Source organism: Ahaetulla prasina, chromosome 3, assembly GCF_028640845.1.
Source record: "Ahaetulla prasina isolate Xishuangbanna chromosome 3, ASM2864084v1, whole genome shotgun sequence".
NCBI classification, from domain to species: domain Eukaryota; kingdom Metazoa; phylum Chordata; class Lepidosauria; order Squamata; family Colubridae; genus Ahaetulla; species Ahaetulla prasina.
The window spans coordinates 100,452,707-100,469,508 of NC_080541.1; the positions used below are offsets into that span (position 1 = coordinate 100,452,707).

A 16,802-nucleotide genomic window follows, 5' to 3' on the forward strand; every position below is an offset into this window, starting at 1 on the left:
TAACTCCCATTTACTATTTTGTTTTTTAAAAATATCTACTTGGCAGTTTAGAGTGAAAATTATAAGGAAACACTTCACAAGTAATGTGTGAAAAAAACAATATAGCAACTAAATCAAACTTAAACTTGGTGTGAATAGCCTGCCTCCAGCAATTTGTCTTTAGAAAGGCAAATACACATATTCCTGGTTGGCAGTTTGTATTCCAAGATACTCCACACATATCTAATTTCAGTGCAAATTACATTAAGATTTTCAAGAAGCTCTCTTAATCAGGCATGCTTTCTGGAGCTAGCTAAATAGTCTTAATGCACCAAAGGCAGGGGTGAAATGCTTCCGGTTTGGACCAGATCCACCAACCTGGTAGCAATGGTGGTGGGTGGTTCGGAGAACTGGTAGCAAAAATCCCTGGGGGCCCCCCGGCCCATGCCCACCCAATCGCCCAGTTGCCTGCTTGCCCGCTTGCCGCTTCTTTCCGGCTCGCTTGCTTTTCCCGCCCAAATGGTAGGAATAGGTTGTAAAAAATGCTTTTAAAAGGTTAAAAAAAAGGCTCTGATGATCACAGCTGAGCCGCACGATCGTTAGAGCCTTTTTTACCTTTTAAAAGCATTTTTTTTTACTATGAATCAGTGAAGACCTAGAAGCACACAAAGTAATAACCAAAAGCCAACATGGATTTGTCAAAAACAGATCATGCCAGACTAATCTTATTGCATTCTTTGACAAAGTGACAAAATTAGTGGACCAGAGGAATGCTGTCGATATAATTTACTTGGACTTCAGTAAGGCATTTGACAAAGTAGACCATAACCTACTACTTGATAAAATAGGAAAATGTGGGTTAGACAGCATCACCACCAGATGGATTTCTAACTGGCTGATCAACCGCACTCAGTGTGTAGTCCTCAATGGAACTGCATCTACATGAGGGAAGTATGCAGTGGAGTACCCCAAGGCTCTGTTTTAGGCCCAGTACTCTTCAACATCTTCATCAATTATTTGGACAAGGGGATAGATGGGTACGACACCAAGCTAGCAGGAATAGCCAACACTCCAGAAGATAGGCTTAAGATACAGAAGGCTTTTGACAGACTTGAGCGCTATCTAACAAAATGAAATTCAATGGTGGAAAAAAAGTAAGGTTCTACATTTAGGCAAGAAAAACAAAATGCACAGGTACAGTATATATGGTACCTTGCTCAATAGTAGTGATTGTGACAGGGATCTTGGAGTCCTAGTGGATAATCACTTAAATATGAGCCAGCAATGTGCTGCAGCTGCCAAAAAAAGCCAACACAGTTCTAGGCTGCATAAAAAGAGGGATAGAATGAAGATCACGTGAAGTATTAATACCACTTTATAATGCCTTGGTAAGGTCACGCTTGGAATACTACATCCAATTTTGGACGCCATGATGTAAAAGAGATGTTGAGATTCTAGAAAGAGTGCAGAGAAGAGAATCAAAGATGATTAGGGGACTGGAGCCTAAAACATATAAAGAACTGTTGCTGGAACTGGATCTGTCTAGTCTTATGAAAAGAAGGACTAGGGGGTAACATGATATCAGTGTTTCGATATCTCAGGGTTGCCACAAAGAAGAGGAAGTCAAACTATTCTCCAAAGCACCTGAGGGTAGGACAAGAAGCAATGGGTGGAAACTAATCAAGGAAAGAAGCAACTTAGAACTAAGGAGAAATTTCCTGACAGTTAGAACAATTAATAATTGGAACAACTTACATCCAGAAGTTGTAAATGCTCCAACACTGGAAGTTTTTAAGAAGAGATTGGATAACCATTTGTCTGAAGTGGTGTAGGGTTTCCTGCCTAAGCAGGGGGTTGGACTAGAAGACCTCCAAAATCCCTTTCAGCTCTGTTATTCTATTCCATTATATAACTGGTTATGTAGAAAAAGAAGTCTCTCTTGAAAACCTGCCCTTTATATAATTTATTTATTTATTTATTTTGTGACAACAATATATGTAGGTATCATACAAAAGATTATATAGTAAATAAACATATATATATATGGGTAAATATAAGGAGGTATAAGCATATATATAGGAAGGAGAAAAGAAAAAAACAATAGGACAGGAACGGTAGGCACGTTTGTGCGCTTATGCACGCCCCTTATGGTCCTCTTAGGAATGGGGTGAGGTCAATAGTAGAAAGTTTTTGGATAAAACTTTTTCGGATTATGGGAAGAGACCACAGAGTCAGGTAAAGTATTCCAAGCACTGATGGTTCTGTTACAGAAGTCATATTTTCTGCAATCTAGATTAAATAATATTTAAATAATATTTAAATTATTTAAATATTTAAATTATTTAATAATAATTAAATAATAATATATACTAATCAGTGTTTCTTTTTCGATTGGAACACTTTGATTGGGGACCCCATCATAGATCCATATCTGCTCCTTTCCACAGCCATTCAAAGTATATTATACAAAGGAGAAACCAGTTACTGTATGTACAGCATCTACAGTAGATATATATACTGAACAAACTGTTTCTGTATGTTGGAGAACCCATGAGCTGAAAACTATTTTTTTTAAAATGGGTTGATTTTTGTAAGGAGAAGGGGAAAATAGTCATTGAAGATGTCAATTAAACTTTTAGCCAGATACTGATGATTGAAATTAAGATAGACAAAAACAAACACAAGTAAAAATTGAACTCTTTGACTAGGAGGGTTAAACTCCTCCTTGCATGGGGAGTGCAACCAGATTAAACACTAAAGATGGAACCAAGAGGTCAAACAAAGAATTTGGTTTTGCCATTTGATCAAGCCTGTTCTCCCTCATCCAGACTCATACTGTCTCTAGGCACTGGGTTTGGGAGTACGGATATTCTTTTTTATAAATATAAGATTTTGTGATGCTTAATAAAAAACCCACAACCACAACAATCTGGGCGGCTTACAGTTACATCTTAATTAAAACATAAAATATTAAAAATCAAACCTTACAACCAAAGACACATGGGGAGGATAACGGTGGAGTGGGAGGGAGCTGGGATCTGTTATTACTCAATCAACTGCCTCCATTGCACTGATCCCCCACTGGAACCCTAAGCCAACTGGCACAGCCATGTCTTTAGGACTTTACAAAAAGATAGGAAAGTTGGGGCTAACTTCACATCAGGGAGCAAGATGTTCCAGAGGGCAGGAGCAACAGCAGAGAAGATTCTCCACCTGGACCCCGCCAGTCGAGTTTTCCAAACATGGAAGAATGATCCAAACCAATTTTTGCATTTTCAACCATATTTAGAAAATGGCTTATTTTATGAATGATCTAAAAGAAATAGCACATTTTCAAAACTTTATTGGAAATTCAATAAACGAAATTCAATAAATACACAAAATGTGCATTTTTAAAAAAATGTACATTGCTAAAAGAAATAGGTTTATCTAGGTTTTGTATTATAGATTCATTTGATGGATTATGTCATTTTGCTAAAATCTATGACACTTCATAAAAAAATTATGTTAAACTCATTTTTTTAAAAAAATCCATTTTAATGCCTAAACAAAAGTGCTGCACTTCCCTTCCAGAAGGGAAATAGAAAGAGATTCAGCTCAGAATTTACCGAAAAGACAGAGATAATCATTATAAAAACAATGTGTATGGTATAATTACGGTTGCTTACTTATTAAGCTTTCATTCCTTCATATAACTCTTATTCATTCTCTTTTCGTTCCTTCATGGGAAATAATACATTATAACTAAATCCCTCTAATTTTATTCAGCCAGTTTTTATAAAGCCATTTTTATACAAAAGACACTGTATATTAAACATCTCAAATGTGGCTTCTAGCAATTATTTCAGAAGGCAGACACATGTAAGAATTAAAAAGATCAGCATGTGTAGGATTTGAGATTAAATTCCTACTTGGGATGAAATCAAATGAGGCTTCTTTGAAGTGGTTGTCCACTTCTCTTCATTTGGAGGTACCTTGAAAAAGGATTTGTTCCCAATAATGCATCCTTTTACAATGAAGCATCTCCATGTTAATGTTTTGCTGTCAAGGACAACCCACTAGAATAGATATTATTATCATGACCTAGTTTCCAAGTTGTGAAGGCATAAATTGTGAGCTCTAGGCCAAAACTGGAAAACAGCCCACAGATTCTTTGCTACATGGAACTGAGCCCAGGCATTGAAGCTGCAAAGTCCAAAGCAATATTCATATCTATTTATATATAAAGTTTGGGGATCCAGTGTGTCAGGGGTATCCACAAGTGATCATGTGACCAAAGCCCCACACTTTTATACAGGACACTGCATTAAAAAGGGTGGGATTTCCAATTGTGTGATCAGAACCATTGCCTTTTAAAACTCACCTACCCCTTTGTATGGATAGCCCCATGCATTTGCAAAGTGGCATTTAAAAAAAATTAAAATAAGCATAGTTTTCTTTCAGAGAATGCATGGTATACATTTTGGTTTACAATGTAAATAAATATAAAGGAAATAGAGGTCCTTTAGGCTTGGATGTTCTATCAGAATCATAGAATAACAGAGTTAGAAGGTACCTTGGTGATCTTCTAGTCCAGGGGTCTCCAACCTTGGTCCCTTTAAGACTTGTGGACTTCAACTCCCAGAGTTCCTCGGCCAGCTTTGCTGGCTGAGGGACTCTGGGAGTTGAAGTCCACAAGTCTTAAAGGGACCAAGGTTGGAGACCCCTGTTCTAGTCCAACTCCCTGCTCAAGCAGGGAACCTATACCATTTCAGACAAATGGTTGTCTAATCTCTTCTTAAAAACCTTTAGAATAGAATAGAATAGAATTTTATTGGCCAAGTGTGATTGGACACACAAGGAATTTGTCTTGGTGCATATGCTCTCAGTGTACATTAAAGAAAAGATACGTTCATCAAGGTACAACATTTACAACACAATTGATGGTCAATATATCAATATAAATCATAAGGATTGCCAGCAACAAGTTATAGTCATACAGTCATAAGTGGAAAGAGATTGGTGATGGAAACTATGAGACGATTAATAGTAGTGCAGATTCAGTAAATAGTCTGACAGTGTTGATGGAATTATTTGTTTAGCAGAGTGATGGCCTTCGGGAAAAAACTGTTCTTGTGTCTAGTTGTTCTGTTGTGCAGTGCTCTATAGTGTCGTTTTGAGGGTAGGAGTTGAAACAGTTTATGTCTAGGATGTGAGGGATCTGCAAATATTTTCACGGCCCTCTTCTTGATTTGTGCAGTATACAGGTCCTCAGTGGAAGGCAGGTTGGTAGCAATTATTTTTTCTGCAGTTCTAATTATCCTCTGAAGTCTGTGTTTTTCTTGTTGGGTTGCAGAACTGAGTTATACATTAAAGTTATACATTGATAGTTTAATATTGTCAGCTTTAGATTCTAATGTGTAGATAATAGTTAAGGAAAAAGTGATTGCAGAACTGTAAACGTTGATTGTATTATATAGCAGACAATTAAAATAAGACTGCAACATTATTTAAAAACCTAGCAACATCAAAATATAGAACATAGTTGTGACAAGCCACTGTATTTTTTTTTACTCAAGATTAGCATACACGATAGTAAGGAAACTATAGATTTCTGAATAAACTTCATTAATAGTAATATAATCTGTGGCACGCCACACAAAATGGAACATAACAACCATCCCTTGAATGCCATGGTTACACGAATTGAGCTATAATAACCTTATTTCCTCCCAACAACTCCCCAAAGGCCTCAGCCATGTCTTAAAACATCATCAAAACTCTTTTTCAAGACACTCAAAAGTTTTACATTCCAAAATTGTGGTTTCTCCCCTAAACTTAGGAATAAAGAACCCAGTGATTCAAAAGGACGCGAAACATGAAAAGCATGTGATACACGATAACCCGGAGGTCAGTCACGGAGGAGGAGTTGTTGAAATCCACCCCCCTTTGGGGTAGAGTTACAGTCTGTCAACCTTTGAGCTCTTTTGTAAGAAGCAAATCTGTTTGCTGCCTTTTCAGTGAAGCTGTGCCAAGCAAGGTGAAAGAAGCTGCAGCATTCCCCAGCAGCAAGCAGACTGCCTTAAAGAAACAGTTTCCAGCCCTCTGAAATTGGCTTCAACATTCCAGGTACTGTTGAAATCAGATATGATCCATTATATTTTTTTCTGGAGAAAGGTTAAATCAGTAGCCGAAATGCTGATGCCTTCTTGCTTATTCTGCCATATTGAAGAAAAGATAACAAAAAGACATGAAGAAACTACAGGGGAATTACTTTCTTAAGAATACCCAGGAAGGTGTTTGGCAGAGTTCTGAACAAAATGGTATGAGAGGTAAAAATAAGCAAATTTGGGAAGTGCAATAAAGATTTCTGCTAGGCAGGGACTGTGCAGGCTAGATTTGCTCTTCAGGAGGTCATAATCAAATGTATGGAAGGGAGAAAGAAAGCTGATTGTGAGTTGGAAGCATATTATAGCTTCATTTATAAAATGTTTTGCACAGATGAGTAAAAGACAGCTGCTGAACGCTGTAAGATGTTGAATGTGAGTAAAGTATATATGAGATAAATAGAATGCTTAAGAAATGGTCCAGGGGACTATCTAAATCAAGGTGTGTAGTGTTCCCTTGATATTGTAATGTATTTATGGATAACCATATAAGGATCCTTGTTGCGACAGAGATATGTTAACAACAGCTATAAATACTATGGATGTAGATGATGCCCCTTTGCTGGTAAAGAGAGATTCTAAATCATTTGCCGTGAATGTTAGACAAAATGCCTGATACAGTGAGAAGTATGGATTTGAAGGTAATGTTACAAAAATCAAGGATGTGTGTGACAGGGTGAATAAAAAGAAAAATCACGGGATATATAGAAATAGTGAAAATTCAAGCAAGAAGTCAAATCTGTGAACCTTGATAGAATGTTTACTAAAGGTGGGGAAATGTTTTAAATGTGCAAATCCTGCTAGAAAGTTAATTGATAGCATCTGGATGCCAGAAATGTCAGAAGAAGTGAAAATGGGTGAGAATACGAGTCTGCTCTGCTTCTTTCTACTTTACAATTATAAGACACAACTGGCTACGTAAAAAAAGATACAAAGGTATGTTGAATTCAGTAGGAATGGATTGCTGAAGAAGTGAACATGAAAAAACAAGAAGAAAGTGGCTCAGCATTAAGTGCATGAAGGTGAAATATGATCTGATGAAAAAGTGAGCGAAAGAAGTACACTGAGATGATTTGAACAGATCAAAAAGGAACCAAACTTGAAAACAAAACAGAAAAAATAAGTGACTGAATGGAGAAGAAGGGAAAGACTGAGAATGTAGGGCTTGTATGGAATTGATTCAGAAAGAGAGGCATGAGAAGTTTAAAGAATAAAAGGGAAAGGAGGGGCGTGGCAGGATAGTTTACAAAGTTAAGAAATAAAGAAGGCTCTATTATTCTGATGATCCACTATGGAAAATTCTTTGTCTAACTACTCAGAGAGTTTTACCCAGGCCAAGTGATAGTAAAAATGAAGGTCTGTAACAACATTTTCCCTAAAAGGAAATAAAGTTGTGAACAAAGATAAATGGGACTAGTAATTTATAATAAAATTCTAAATAAGTTGATTGAAACCTTTCAGATGGAAACTGTTGCAGTTAAGAGTGAATTGAGGCCCCAAAACTAAAGGACTTCACTCATCATTATATAAGTTAATAGAAAGTTAGAATGAGATATTTCTGTTACAGCTGGAGTATTGGCCTTTTGGCCTCAGCAACATTGGAGAAAAACATGTAAAAGGGAACTCCTGAATTTCCATCCTTTTTATGGTTTACAAGTTTTGTCTCCAGCCTCAAGATGAGGTTTGTTTTGTCTACTCAAGCAGGATGCTAGAGTACTTCCATCTCCAAAATGTATTATAGTTTTGCAAAGCCAGGTCAAGCAAACACAGAGCTGTTAAAGACAAATCAATGTATAGGAAAAACAAAAGTCACCAATGTATAGAAATATGATTACCGTATATACTCGAATATAAGCCGATCCGAGTATAAGCCGAGGTCCCCAATTTTACCCCAAAAACTGGGGTAAACTGGGGACTCGAGTATCTCGAGGGTGGAAATGAGGCACCCACCGGTTGGGGAAACCTCCTCCTCAGCTGAGAAGGCTGGCGGCTCCCCGCCCTGCCCTCTCACTGCACCGGCAGGGCTTCCAGCCGTCCGTAAAATGTGAAAAAGAAAAAAAACTCGAGTATAAGCCAGAAGCAGTATAAGCGAGGACGTTTTCAGCACAAAAACGTGCTGAAAACTACCAATGTATAGAAATATGATTACTTACCAAAAAACCCAAAGGTAATTGGGTCTGACTTGTGCTGTGAAAAACCTTTGAATAATAGCCAAGCTACGTTCTTCTTGCATGTGATTCTGACAATCTATACAATGAAAAACTACTTCCTCCGCAGCTACCTATCTCCTGCTACAGTTTGTATTCTATGTCTAGGAGCTCCAATCTACAATACTGATTAATATTAAAATTGCTTAAGATCTTCTAATGCAGAACCTTCATGAGTCTGACGTGTCTGGCAAGTTGAACTAAAAGTGGACCTCTAGATATATATAAAGGTCTTCATCTTGTTCTCACTTGGAAGCAGGTGACTGTCCATTTATGCCAAGAGTTTCTTAATAGAAAGAAACAGTTTTAAGCTGTGCAGAGGTCTCTCTCCCCCCACCTTCCTCTCTCCCCCCCTCCCTCTCTCCCCCCCCATATATAGTTTAGTCAAGGAACATAAACCTTCACAAAACTCAGCTTACTTCTAACTGCATTTCCAACAAATAAAGCTTTTTTTAAAAAAATGTTTATCCTGATTGTAGCATCTTTCTCTTAAATTTCTTCACACAATATCCAGAAAAGATCAATCTTGATCTGTCTCTTTCTCATTAAGACACTCAACATGTATTACCATAATCACAGGTGACTCCAAGATGATAGTAAGACCCAATTGAAAAGTAAATCAGGTTTTGGATGTTTGGTTTGGATGTCTAATCCTAAATACATTACTGTAGCTATAAAATTATTGGTAAATTATTGTAATGGTCAGTTACAAGGCTTATATGTAGTTCCATTTTTAAATCTGTAAGTTACAGAGTGTATGCATGCACCCCGTCAACTACAAACTAAAGAATTGTCTCCCAGATGTGTTCCACTACATTTACAGATGGCAGAGAAGCCTAAATTTTGTCCATGTGACCTTGGAGATGTGTTTGATTATCAACCTCTTGGATGTGAAGTGACAATTGAGCATATTAAAGCCTATGTGAAGAAGCCCTCTTTTCAGACTGATGCAGCTGTACTTGTGATTCATGACATATTTGGATGGCAACTCCCAAATACTAGATACATTGCTGATTTGGTTTCTTCCAATGGATACATGTAAGAAATGGATTTTATTTTTTCTCCATCATAATCTTCTCTCCTTTATGTAGTGTGATTCTTAATTCAAGGTGCCTTCTTATTTGTTCATTTATATGTAGTTTGTATGTCCAAGCTTATATATATGTAATGGAATAGATATGTAGAATTATAGCACAGCATATGAAATACAACATGATAACAATGAGTTGTATATTAATTTATCTGGAGCTGCTTTATCTGGTGATTGTTAGCTTTATAAAATAAAACCTATTTGGAAATGGCCAATAACTTGATTGACTGATTGTTGTTAGTTGCGAAGTCATGTCCGACCCTTTGCGACCCCATGGACAACATTCCTCCAGGCCTTCCTGTCCTCTACCATCCTCTGGAGTCCATTTAAACTCATGCCTACTGCTTCAGTGACTCCATCCAGCCACCTCGTTCTCTGTCATCCCCTTCTTCTTTTGCCCTCAATCTTTCCCAGCATTAGGCTCTTCTCCAGTGAGTCCTTCCTTCTCATTAGGTGGCCAAAGTATTTCAGGTTCATCTTCAGGATCTGGCCTTCTAAAGAGCAGTCAGGGTTGATCTCCTCTAGAACTGACTTGTTTTACTGATTTTCAGTTATCAATTCAGTAAGCTAATATTTAGATGCAAAGAACAACTAATACTATGCATGACAACCTATATAGGATATGAATTCATATTTGGATTTAAAAGCAGGTAGCTACATACTGTTTGTCACCCTGTCATTTGATCTGTTGGTTATCCTTTTCCTCTAGGAGACCTTTGGGATGATTTTCCATATAGGAAATTTCCTATTTGTATGGACTATAATAAAATCAAGAAAGTTGCTGACATAGGTTAGTTATGCAACTTATAGCCATGCATCAGCATTCATACAGATCAACCACTACATCAATCATGTATTTTTAACCTAATGACAATAATACAGTTTCTGCTTCTATTGTGAAAGCATGTGGTGAATATGGGGTTAGGCTTTATTTATTTGCTAGTCATCCAACTTAACAACTCTCATTGTTTAGAGCATGTTATTTTTCTTTTCCCCCAATGAATTTTTGTAAAAGGGAGGGAATTGTCTGCGTTGTAGATGACTATTAGACAAGAAAGGTTTTAATGAATTATTTTGTTTTTCTTTTTTGTACAGTACAATTTGTCCAGACTTTTTTAAGGGAGAAGAACCTTGGAAGCCATCTGATGATATATCTAAATTAAATGAATGGCTAAAAACACGAGATCCCAAAAATATAGATAGGTAAGATTTTATTTTGAAAGGTACTTACTTTTTTTCTATCAAATAAATTTTTATCAAAACATGCAGACAAACACACACAAACCCTCTTCAGATCCTGTAGATTTTAATATATCTTAGCTCGTATCTCCTACACTTTTTTCAGCCAGCTTCAGCAAAATGTTCTGAAAAATAGTGGTTAGTAGAAATGATTACGGTGCTGGACTAGAAAGCAGGAGACTATGAATTCTAAGCCTTCCTTAGGCATGAAAACTGGCTGGGTGACTTGGGGCCAGTCACCTTTTCAGCCCAACCCACTTCACAGCCCAATCCATCGCATCTCACCAGATGGATGGATGGATAGATAGATAGATAGATAGATAGATAGATAGATAGATAGATAGATAGATGATAGATAGATGATGTAATTATTCACTTAAACAGCATTGGCACTGATGAAAGTCTCCATCAGTCAATTGCAAAAAGATTGCCTATATTGAAGCTTATTCCAAAGAAACAGCTGGCACAGGTATTAAAAGCTGCCAATAGTGTAATATCAAATATAAAACCAGCTCACTGCAAGAAACAAATCATTGATATATAGCACAACTGCAAATGTAACTGAAGAACTTGGGTGCAAAATCAACAAACAAGAAAATAGTGCATCACCAAAATAAAAGCTCAGGTTGGAAAATAACATCAACATGCTAAGATCAGATGTAAGCAAGCTAGAACAGATTAAAAAAAGAAGAAGAAGTTGAAGAACAGGAAGACCAAAGAATACCTTATCAACAAATACCACTCAAGACAAGAAAGTTCAAGAAACCACTGGGAAATAATAAAATAGCAAATAACAGCTTAGTCAAGAAAATCAGATATGAAACTCAAGCTGCACACTATAGACAGATTCTCCAATTTCAGTTATATCAGAAATGTTTCTACCAATCCATTAATGGAGAGAAAAAACTGAAGAAAATCACAAAATATAAAAATAAAATAAAATAACTGTGGCAAGAGAAAGCAAAGATAATACCAATAGTAATGAGTATATTTGGTAAAAATCCTAAAACATCTAGAACAGGGGTGAAATGCTACCAGTTTGCTCCAGTTCGGGTGAACCAGTGGTAGTAAAAAAAAGCTACTGGTTCAGGCGAACTGGTAGCTAAAAAAAGCTACTAGTTCGTCCGAACTGGTATTTCCAATGATCAGCTGTGCCATGCACTTTATATTAGCTAGAAAGCAGGAAATCATGCTTTTTAGTGAGACTAAATCACGCGGCACAGCTGAAGTTTTCTTTTTTTGCGTGGAGCGTGCATTTGATGTGTAATGTGCATGCACAGGCATGTTTTTGGTGTGTGCTGTGCATATGCATGCAAAGCATGTTTTGGGTGCATGCTGCATATGCGCACACATTTGGCATGCACCGCAAATGTGCGGGCAGCAAACCGGTGGCAATCCATGGAGGATTTCACAACTGATCTGGAGTACCACTTGAACATCATCAGCATTGGTAAAATCACCATCAGTTAACTGCAAAAAGCAATTGTGCTTGGAAGACCTTACATCAGTATCATCAAACAAAGCATCTGCCTATCCATGGTGAGAAGATCTTGAGAGGTAGATTAAAAATGTCAGATCCAGTGTAAATATCTGGCTAACTGTGAAACCAACCATAGTATTGTCTTGTATTATGCTAATTCTTTAGGCTGATATACTATAAGTTCTGTTAACCTTCATTTTCACTGGCCAAACAATATGCATGACAGCTTTGCCACCAATTATTATGTAGGTTTCCAAAATTCATTCCAGGTCTATTAAGCCTTAGCTGATCTTTCACCTCATTTCACTACATGTCCTTCACTGAATCTAGCACAGCACTTAGCAAAGTTTGGTTGTGCTAGACTAGAGCAAAAGGGGGTGAAAGATACGAACTTTGTACTTCCTGCTCCATTTTACAGCCATCTAAGAACTTGTTCTATATGGCTTGGGATGAAAGACAGGATAAAAGAATTGCAGGAGAAGGGCGAAGGGGGAATCTCTAAAGAGTGCCTTTCAGCCACCTTTACCCTGTAGGGAGCCTCCACTACTAGATCCTGGTGTTTTGTGAATAAAAGGACCCCTTTTCATTCATAAAATAGTTATCCTGGGTCCATCTGTGTGTGCTTTGATATATTTTCCTCCTCCCGAGATTACTATTTCTCTGGTTTATTTCTTTGCTGACGTACTTTTTTGTGCCTTAGGGAAATTGGTGCGGTCTTGAAATATTTGAAGGAAGAATGTAATGTGACAAGGATAGGCGCCATTGGCTTCTGTTGGGGTGGATCTGCCGTACATCATTTGATGTTGAACTATTTTATATTTTCTGTAGGCGTGTCCATCTATGGTATGTGTTTAATGCAATGGAAGCTGTGCAGTTTATTATTTTAAAGGGAATGAGAGATAATAGATTGGGATATGTTTTCCTGAAAAATCTACTAAGGAATGTAACCATTTCCATACTAGGAATTTTGAGTCTTGCAAAATTATTGGCAGTCAATGTTCACATTCTAAGGCAAGCAGTGACTGAGTATCGATTATGAGTCCTTTCTTCTCCTGCCTTTTACTCTGACAGAAACATTATGCTGGCCTGGACTAATGGACAATTCTTGCTATGATATTATAGGGCTCTTTATATATACAACTTGTTTTCAAGTCAATATTTATCTACAGAAGATTAAGTGAAACAAATACTATAAATGGGTAGTTTGTGGGTAATATCTCTGAATTCAATCTGTTTGTATGATACAAAAGGGGGTTTTGTGATACCATTTAGCACTAATATATTTGGTTTTAATATAACTTTTATTTTAGGACCTGTCAGTTTAATGGAGGACAATTTTAATCTGAAAAATCCCACATTTTTCATTGTTGCAGAGAAGGATGAGTACATTCCTGTTGACCAGGTAAGATATTGTTCTGGATAGTGAATTTAGAATCACATCTCACATGTACAAGTAGTATAATAATCAACTGTATCAGTGGGAATAGACTTGTAATTCTCCCCTTTATGGAGTTCTGGCTATTCTGGATGGATGCAATTGATGATTCTTTCAGATACCTAACACAAAACATGCCTAACCGTAACATTATTGGATATATTCCAGCAATTTCCCCCCTTTTAAAAGACTCACTCCTCAACAAGATGTCTGGAAAAAAATATTGTTCTGTAAAAGATTTAGACTGTCTTGGGACAGAGGCTAACCCTATGAGAATCTGCTTCATGACAGGGAAATGTTGCTTTGTGAATTCAGAAATAATAATAATGTTTGGGATTAATGTGAGAAGGCAAATTAAGCCATCCTTGCAATCCTAGTGCAAACCGTAAAATAGCATGATGAATCACAAGATTTTTCATATTTTTAAGATATAGAATTCTAAAACTTCATATAGGACAAAACTTGAATTGGCTGAGTTTAACTGGGCATATCACAAAATAATCATGCAACTATATTGGCATACTTTACCAGAATAATTGGCTTCTAGGACTCTGGCCACCATCTTGTCTCTTTTGCTACACCCTCTTTGTGTGATCATGTAAACCCATGTTAATCATCAAAATCAGTAGTGGGATTCAAATCCTCAATTCACTCATGGGCACTCATGCGCTTGTGTGCAATGCTTCTGCGCACGTGCAGAGACATCCGAGTTGGTGGGTGAAGCCTTCCGCCACCACTGCTACCAGTTCACCTCATCTGGGGCAAACTGGTAGCAACCCACCACTGATCAAAATGTATAGTTCATCCAAAAATGGCACTATAGAATTTGATTCCCAGGATACTGAATTGCAATAAATTTCTATTTAATTACTGTACCTGTAATGTCAGGTACAGTATTACAGGTACAGTAATTTAATTACTGTGCCAGGATATCACGGAAATATATAGGCTGAGGACATAAATGTCTCAACTCCTAATGAGATGGGAGAACATAAGGGGGCTCTGGATATGACATAAGATGAAAATAATTTCATACCATAATAAGAGGGGGTTTTCTGTTACAGTATACTCAGGTAACAAAGAAGTTGGAACAGCAATGCAAAGTTGATTTTGAAGTGAAAATATATCCTGGGCAGACACATGGCTTTGTACATCGCAAGAGAGAAGAAATTAATCCTCAAGATAAACCTTACATCGAGGAAGCAAGGAGGGATATGTTGGCCTGGCTGTGTAAATATATTTAGTAATTGGTGTACTCAATCAAAATATGAAATAGAGTTTTCATTATTGGAAAAAAGGAATGCTAAATGTATCTTTAACACCAAGATGTAAGCTCTGTGTACTTAAATGCATACTTTGCTATAAGCAAATGTCTACAGCAATAATGTCTCAGCTGCTGCTTGGAACAATCTCCTCCCCTTGATTGCATACCTACCAGAATCAGGTTTAAGAATGGAAATATGGTTCTTTGTTCTTATATGCAAACTCATTTTATACTTTTCTCTCCAATGTCATGCTGTCAAATCAGCAAACAAACCAAATATGATATGGCAACTTTGGTCATGGACTATCACCTGAATTAAAGGGGCCAATCAATATACTAAGGTCTCCCCATCTCATAAGAACTGTGCTAGAAGGACACAAGTTTAAGAATTATTATGGCTTGAGAAAATGGATCTTGGGACTCTATTGCAAGGCAATGGCTTTAACGTTTTTCAAAAAATTATTAAGAGTAAGAATTGCTCATAAAAAAACAAGAGAGCTCTTTGGGTTATCTATGATATACATGTTTACATTTTTCATAGAGCTCTTAGATGGAAACTATGATACTGTTTTTTAAATGTTCCTAACAGTTAAAATATGGAGATATTTTAAATCTGTTTTCCATGCTGATTCCTTCATTCAATAAAATTTTAAATTTTGATATCAGTTCAGTGGATATCTAAAGGGAGTAATATTAAATATTTACAAAACTTCTAGAATCATGTTACATTAATATTTTTAATTATGCAAACACAAACTATATAAGCTTTCAGATTTTTCAACAGCTTTCGTCAAGCTCATTAACAAGCCACGAGAAAAAGGGGTGGTGACTGATCTCCAGGTCATGGAAGCTGCAAGCATTTTGCTGTGACATTCCAAACTATTTCTTGGTCCAGCATGGAGAATCAAATCAAATGTGGAGCCATGTAAAGATGTTTTGTTTGTCTGTCTGTTCTAAATCTCCTTTTGATCTGTTTCATTGAATAACTCCTCCTCCTGTGGCCTAAAAGAACCCCGGGTCTTGTAGCTTAAAACAAGGAGAAAATCTTATCTTGGCCAAATTGTTCCATGCCGTGTATAATTTTTTGCACCTTGGTCACTTTTGATCATTTTTCTAGGAATTCCTGGCATCTGTTTTACAAAGCAGTAACTAAGAGGCAAAAAGCCTTAAAGCTCGTATCTGAATATAGAAATAAAGGATATTACATGGGCTAAACAAACCACACAATATTATTCCCAGAAGGAAAGTACGAGGTGCTCCTGAGAACAAAAGTTCATACACATCCCTTTGCTAGTTTGCTATGGCTGCTCCAAATGCTGGTGCTAAGACTTTTATCTTGTTACATCCCTTGGGGCATCTGATCTAGGCAGAATGGCTCCTTCTGGGTTAATTATACCTGTCATAGCCCAAATAGCTAAAGATTAAGAAGCTGAGGAATGAAACTTGGCTTGTTGAACCTACAAGAGATATCCTGTAATGTGCAGAAAAAATAACCTCAAGAAACAGGAGAGACCCAAATAAAATACTGGTCAGATAAAAGAAATGCAAGTCTCAGAGAGAACCCTCCCTTGTTCTCACAAAGACAAAATGAAGGAAGGGGGAAGTATATTCATATTTGCAAGATTCTAGTACTGTAATTTTATAATAAAAGTAGTATTAGCATTCAGAATAGTACCATTTGCTTTCCTGTTTTGAGGTGACTTGAAGTGCTGACATCTCTCTAATGTTATACATTAGAAGGCCCTATTGAATGTTCACAGAGAAAAAACATCAGAACAATTTATTTCAACATATTTCATGTCCATGGATTGCTTAATGCCTAATTGATTTACAAGGAAACTACAAATATCAATACATCAAAAATACTTCTTGATTCTTTCTGATTCATAATGACACATTACAACAATTATATGCCTGATTATTCTGTTATTTAAAAGGAACTTTGTCAACCATCTTATATAG

General features: G+C 36.8%; 1 protein-coding gene across 3 annotated transcripts; it reads left to right on the top strand.

Annotated features, from left to right (window-relative positions):
• The first annotated feature begins 5,935 nt into the window (after window positions 1-5,935).
• Window positions 5,936-15,505, top strand: LOC131195399 (carboxymethylenebutenolidase homolog). Of its 3 annotated transcripts, none has more exons than XM_058177261.1 (6): window positions 5,936-6,087; window positions 9,134-9,370; window positions 10,518-10,625; window positions 12,842-12,984; window positions 13,452-13,543; window positions 14,641-15,505. In XM_058177261.1, exons 2-6 carry the CDS (start codon window positions 9,156-9,158, stop codon window positions 14,818-14,820), a joined length of 738 nt encoding a protein of 245 aa, XP_058033244.1. In that variant the 5' UTR covers window positions 5,936-6,087; window positions 9,134-9,155; the 3' UTR covers window positions 14,821-15,505. The 3 variants fall into 3 exon arrangements, with proteins under 3 accessions (XP_058033244.1, XP_058033243.1, XP_058033242.1); XM_058177260.1 differs by having other exon boundaries at window positions 9,156-9,370; XM_058177259.1 differs by having other exon boundaries at window positions 5,942-6,087; window positions 9,079-9,370.
• Window positions 15,506-16,802: the final 1,297 nt, after the last annotated feature.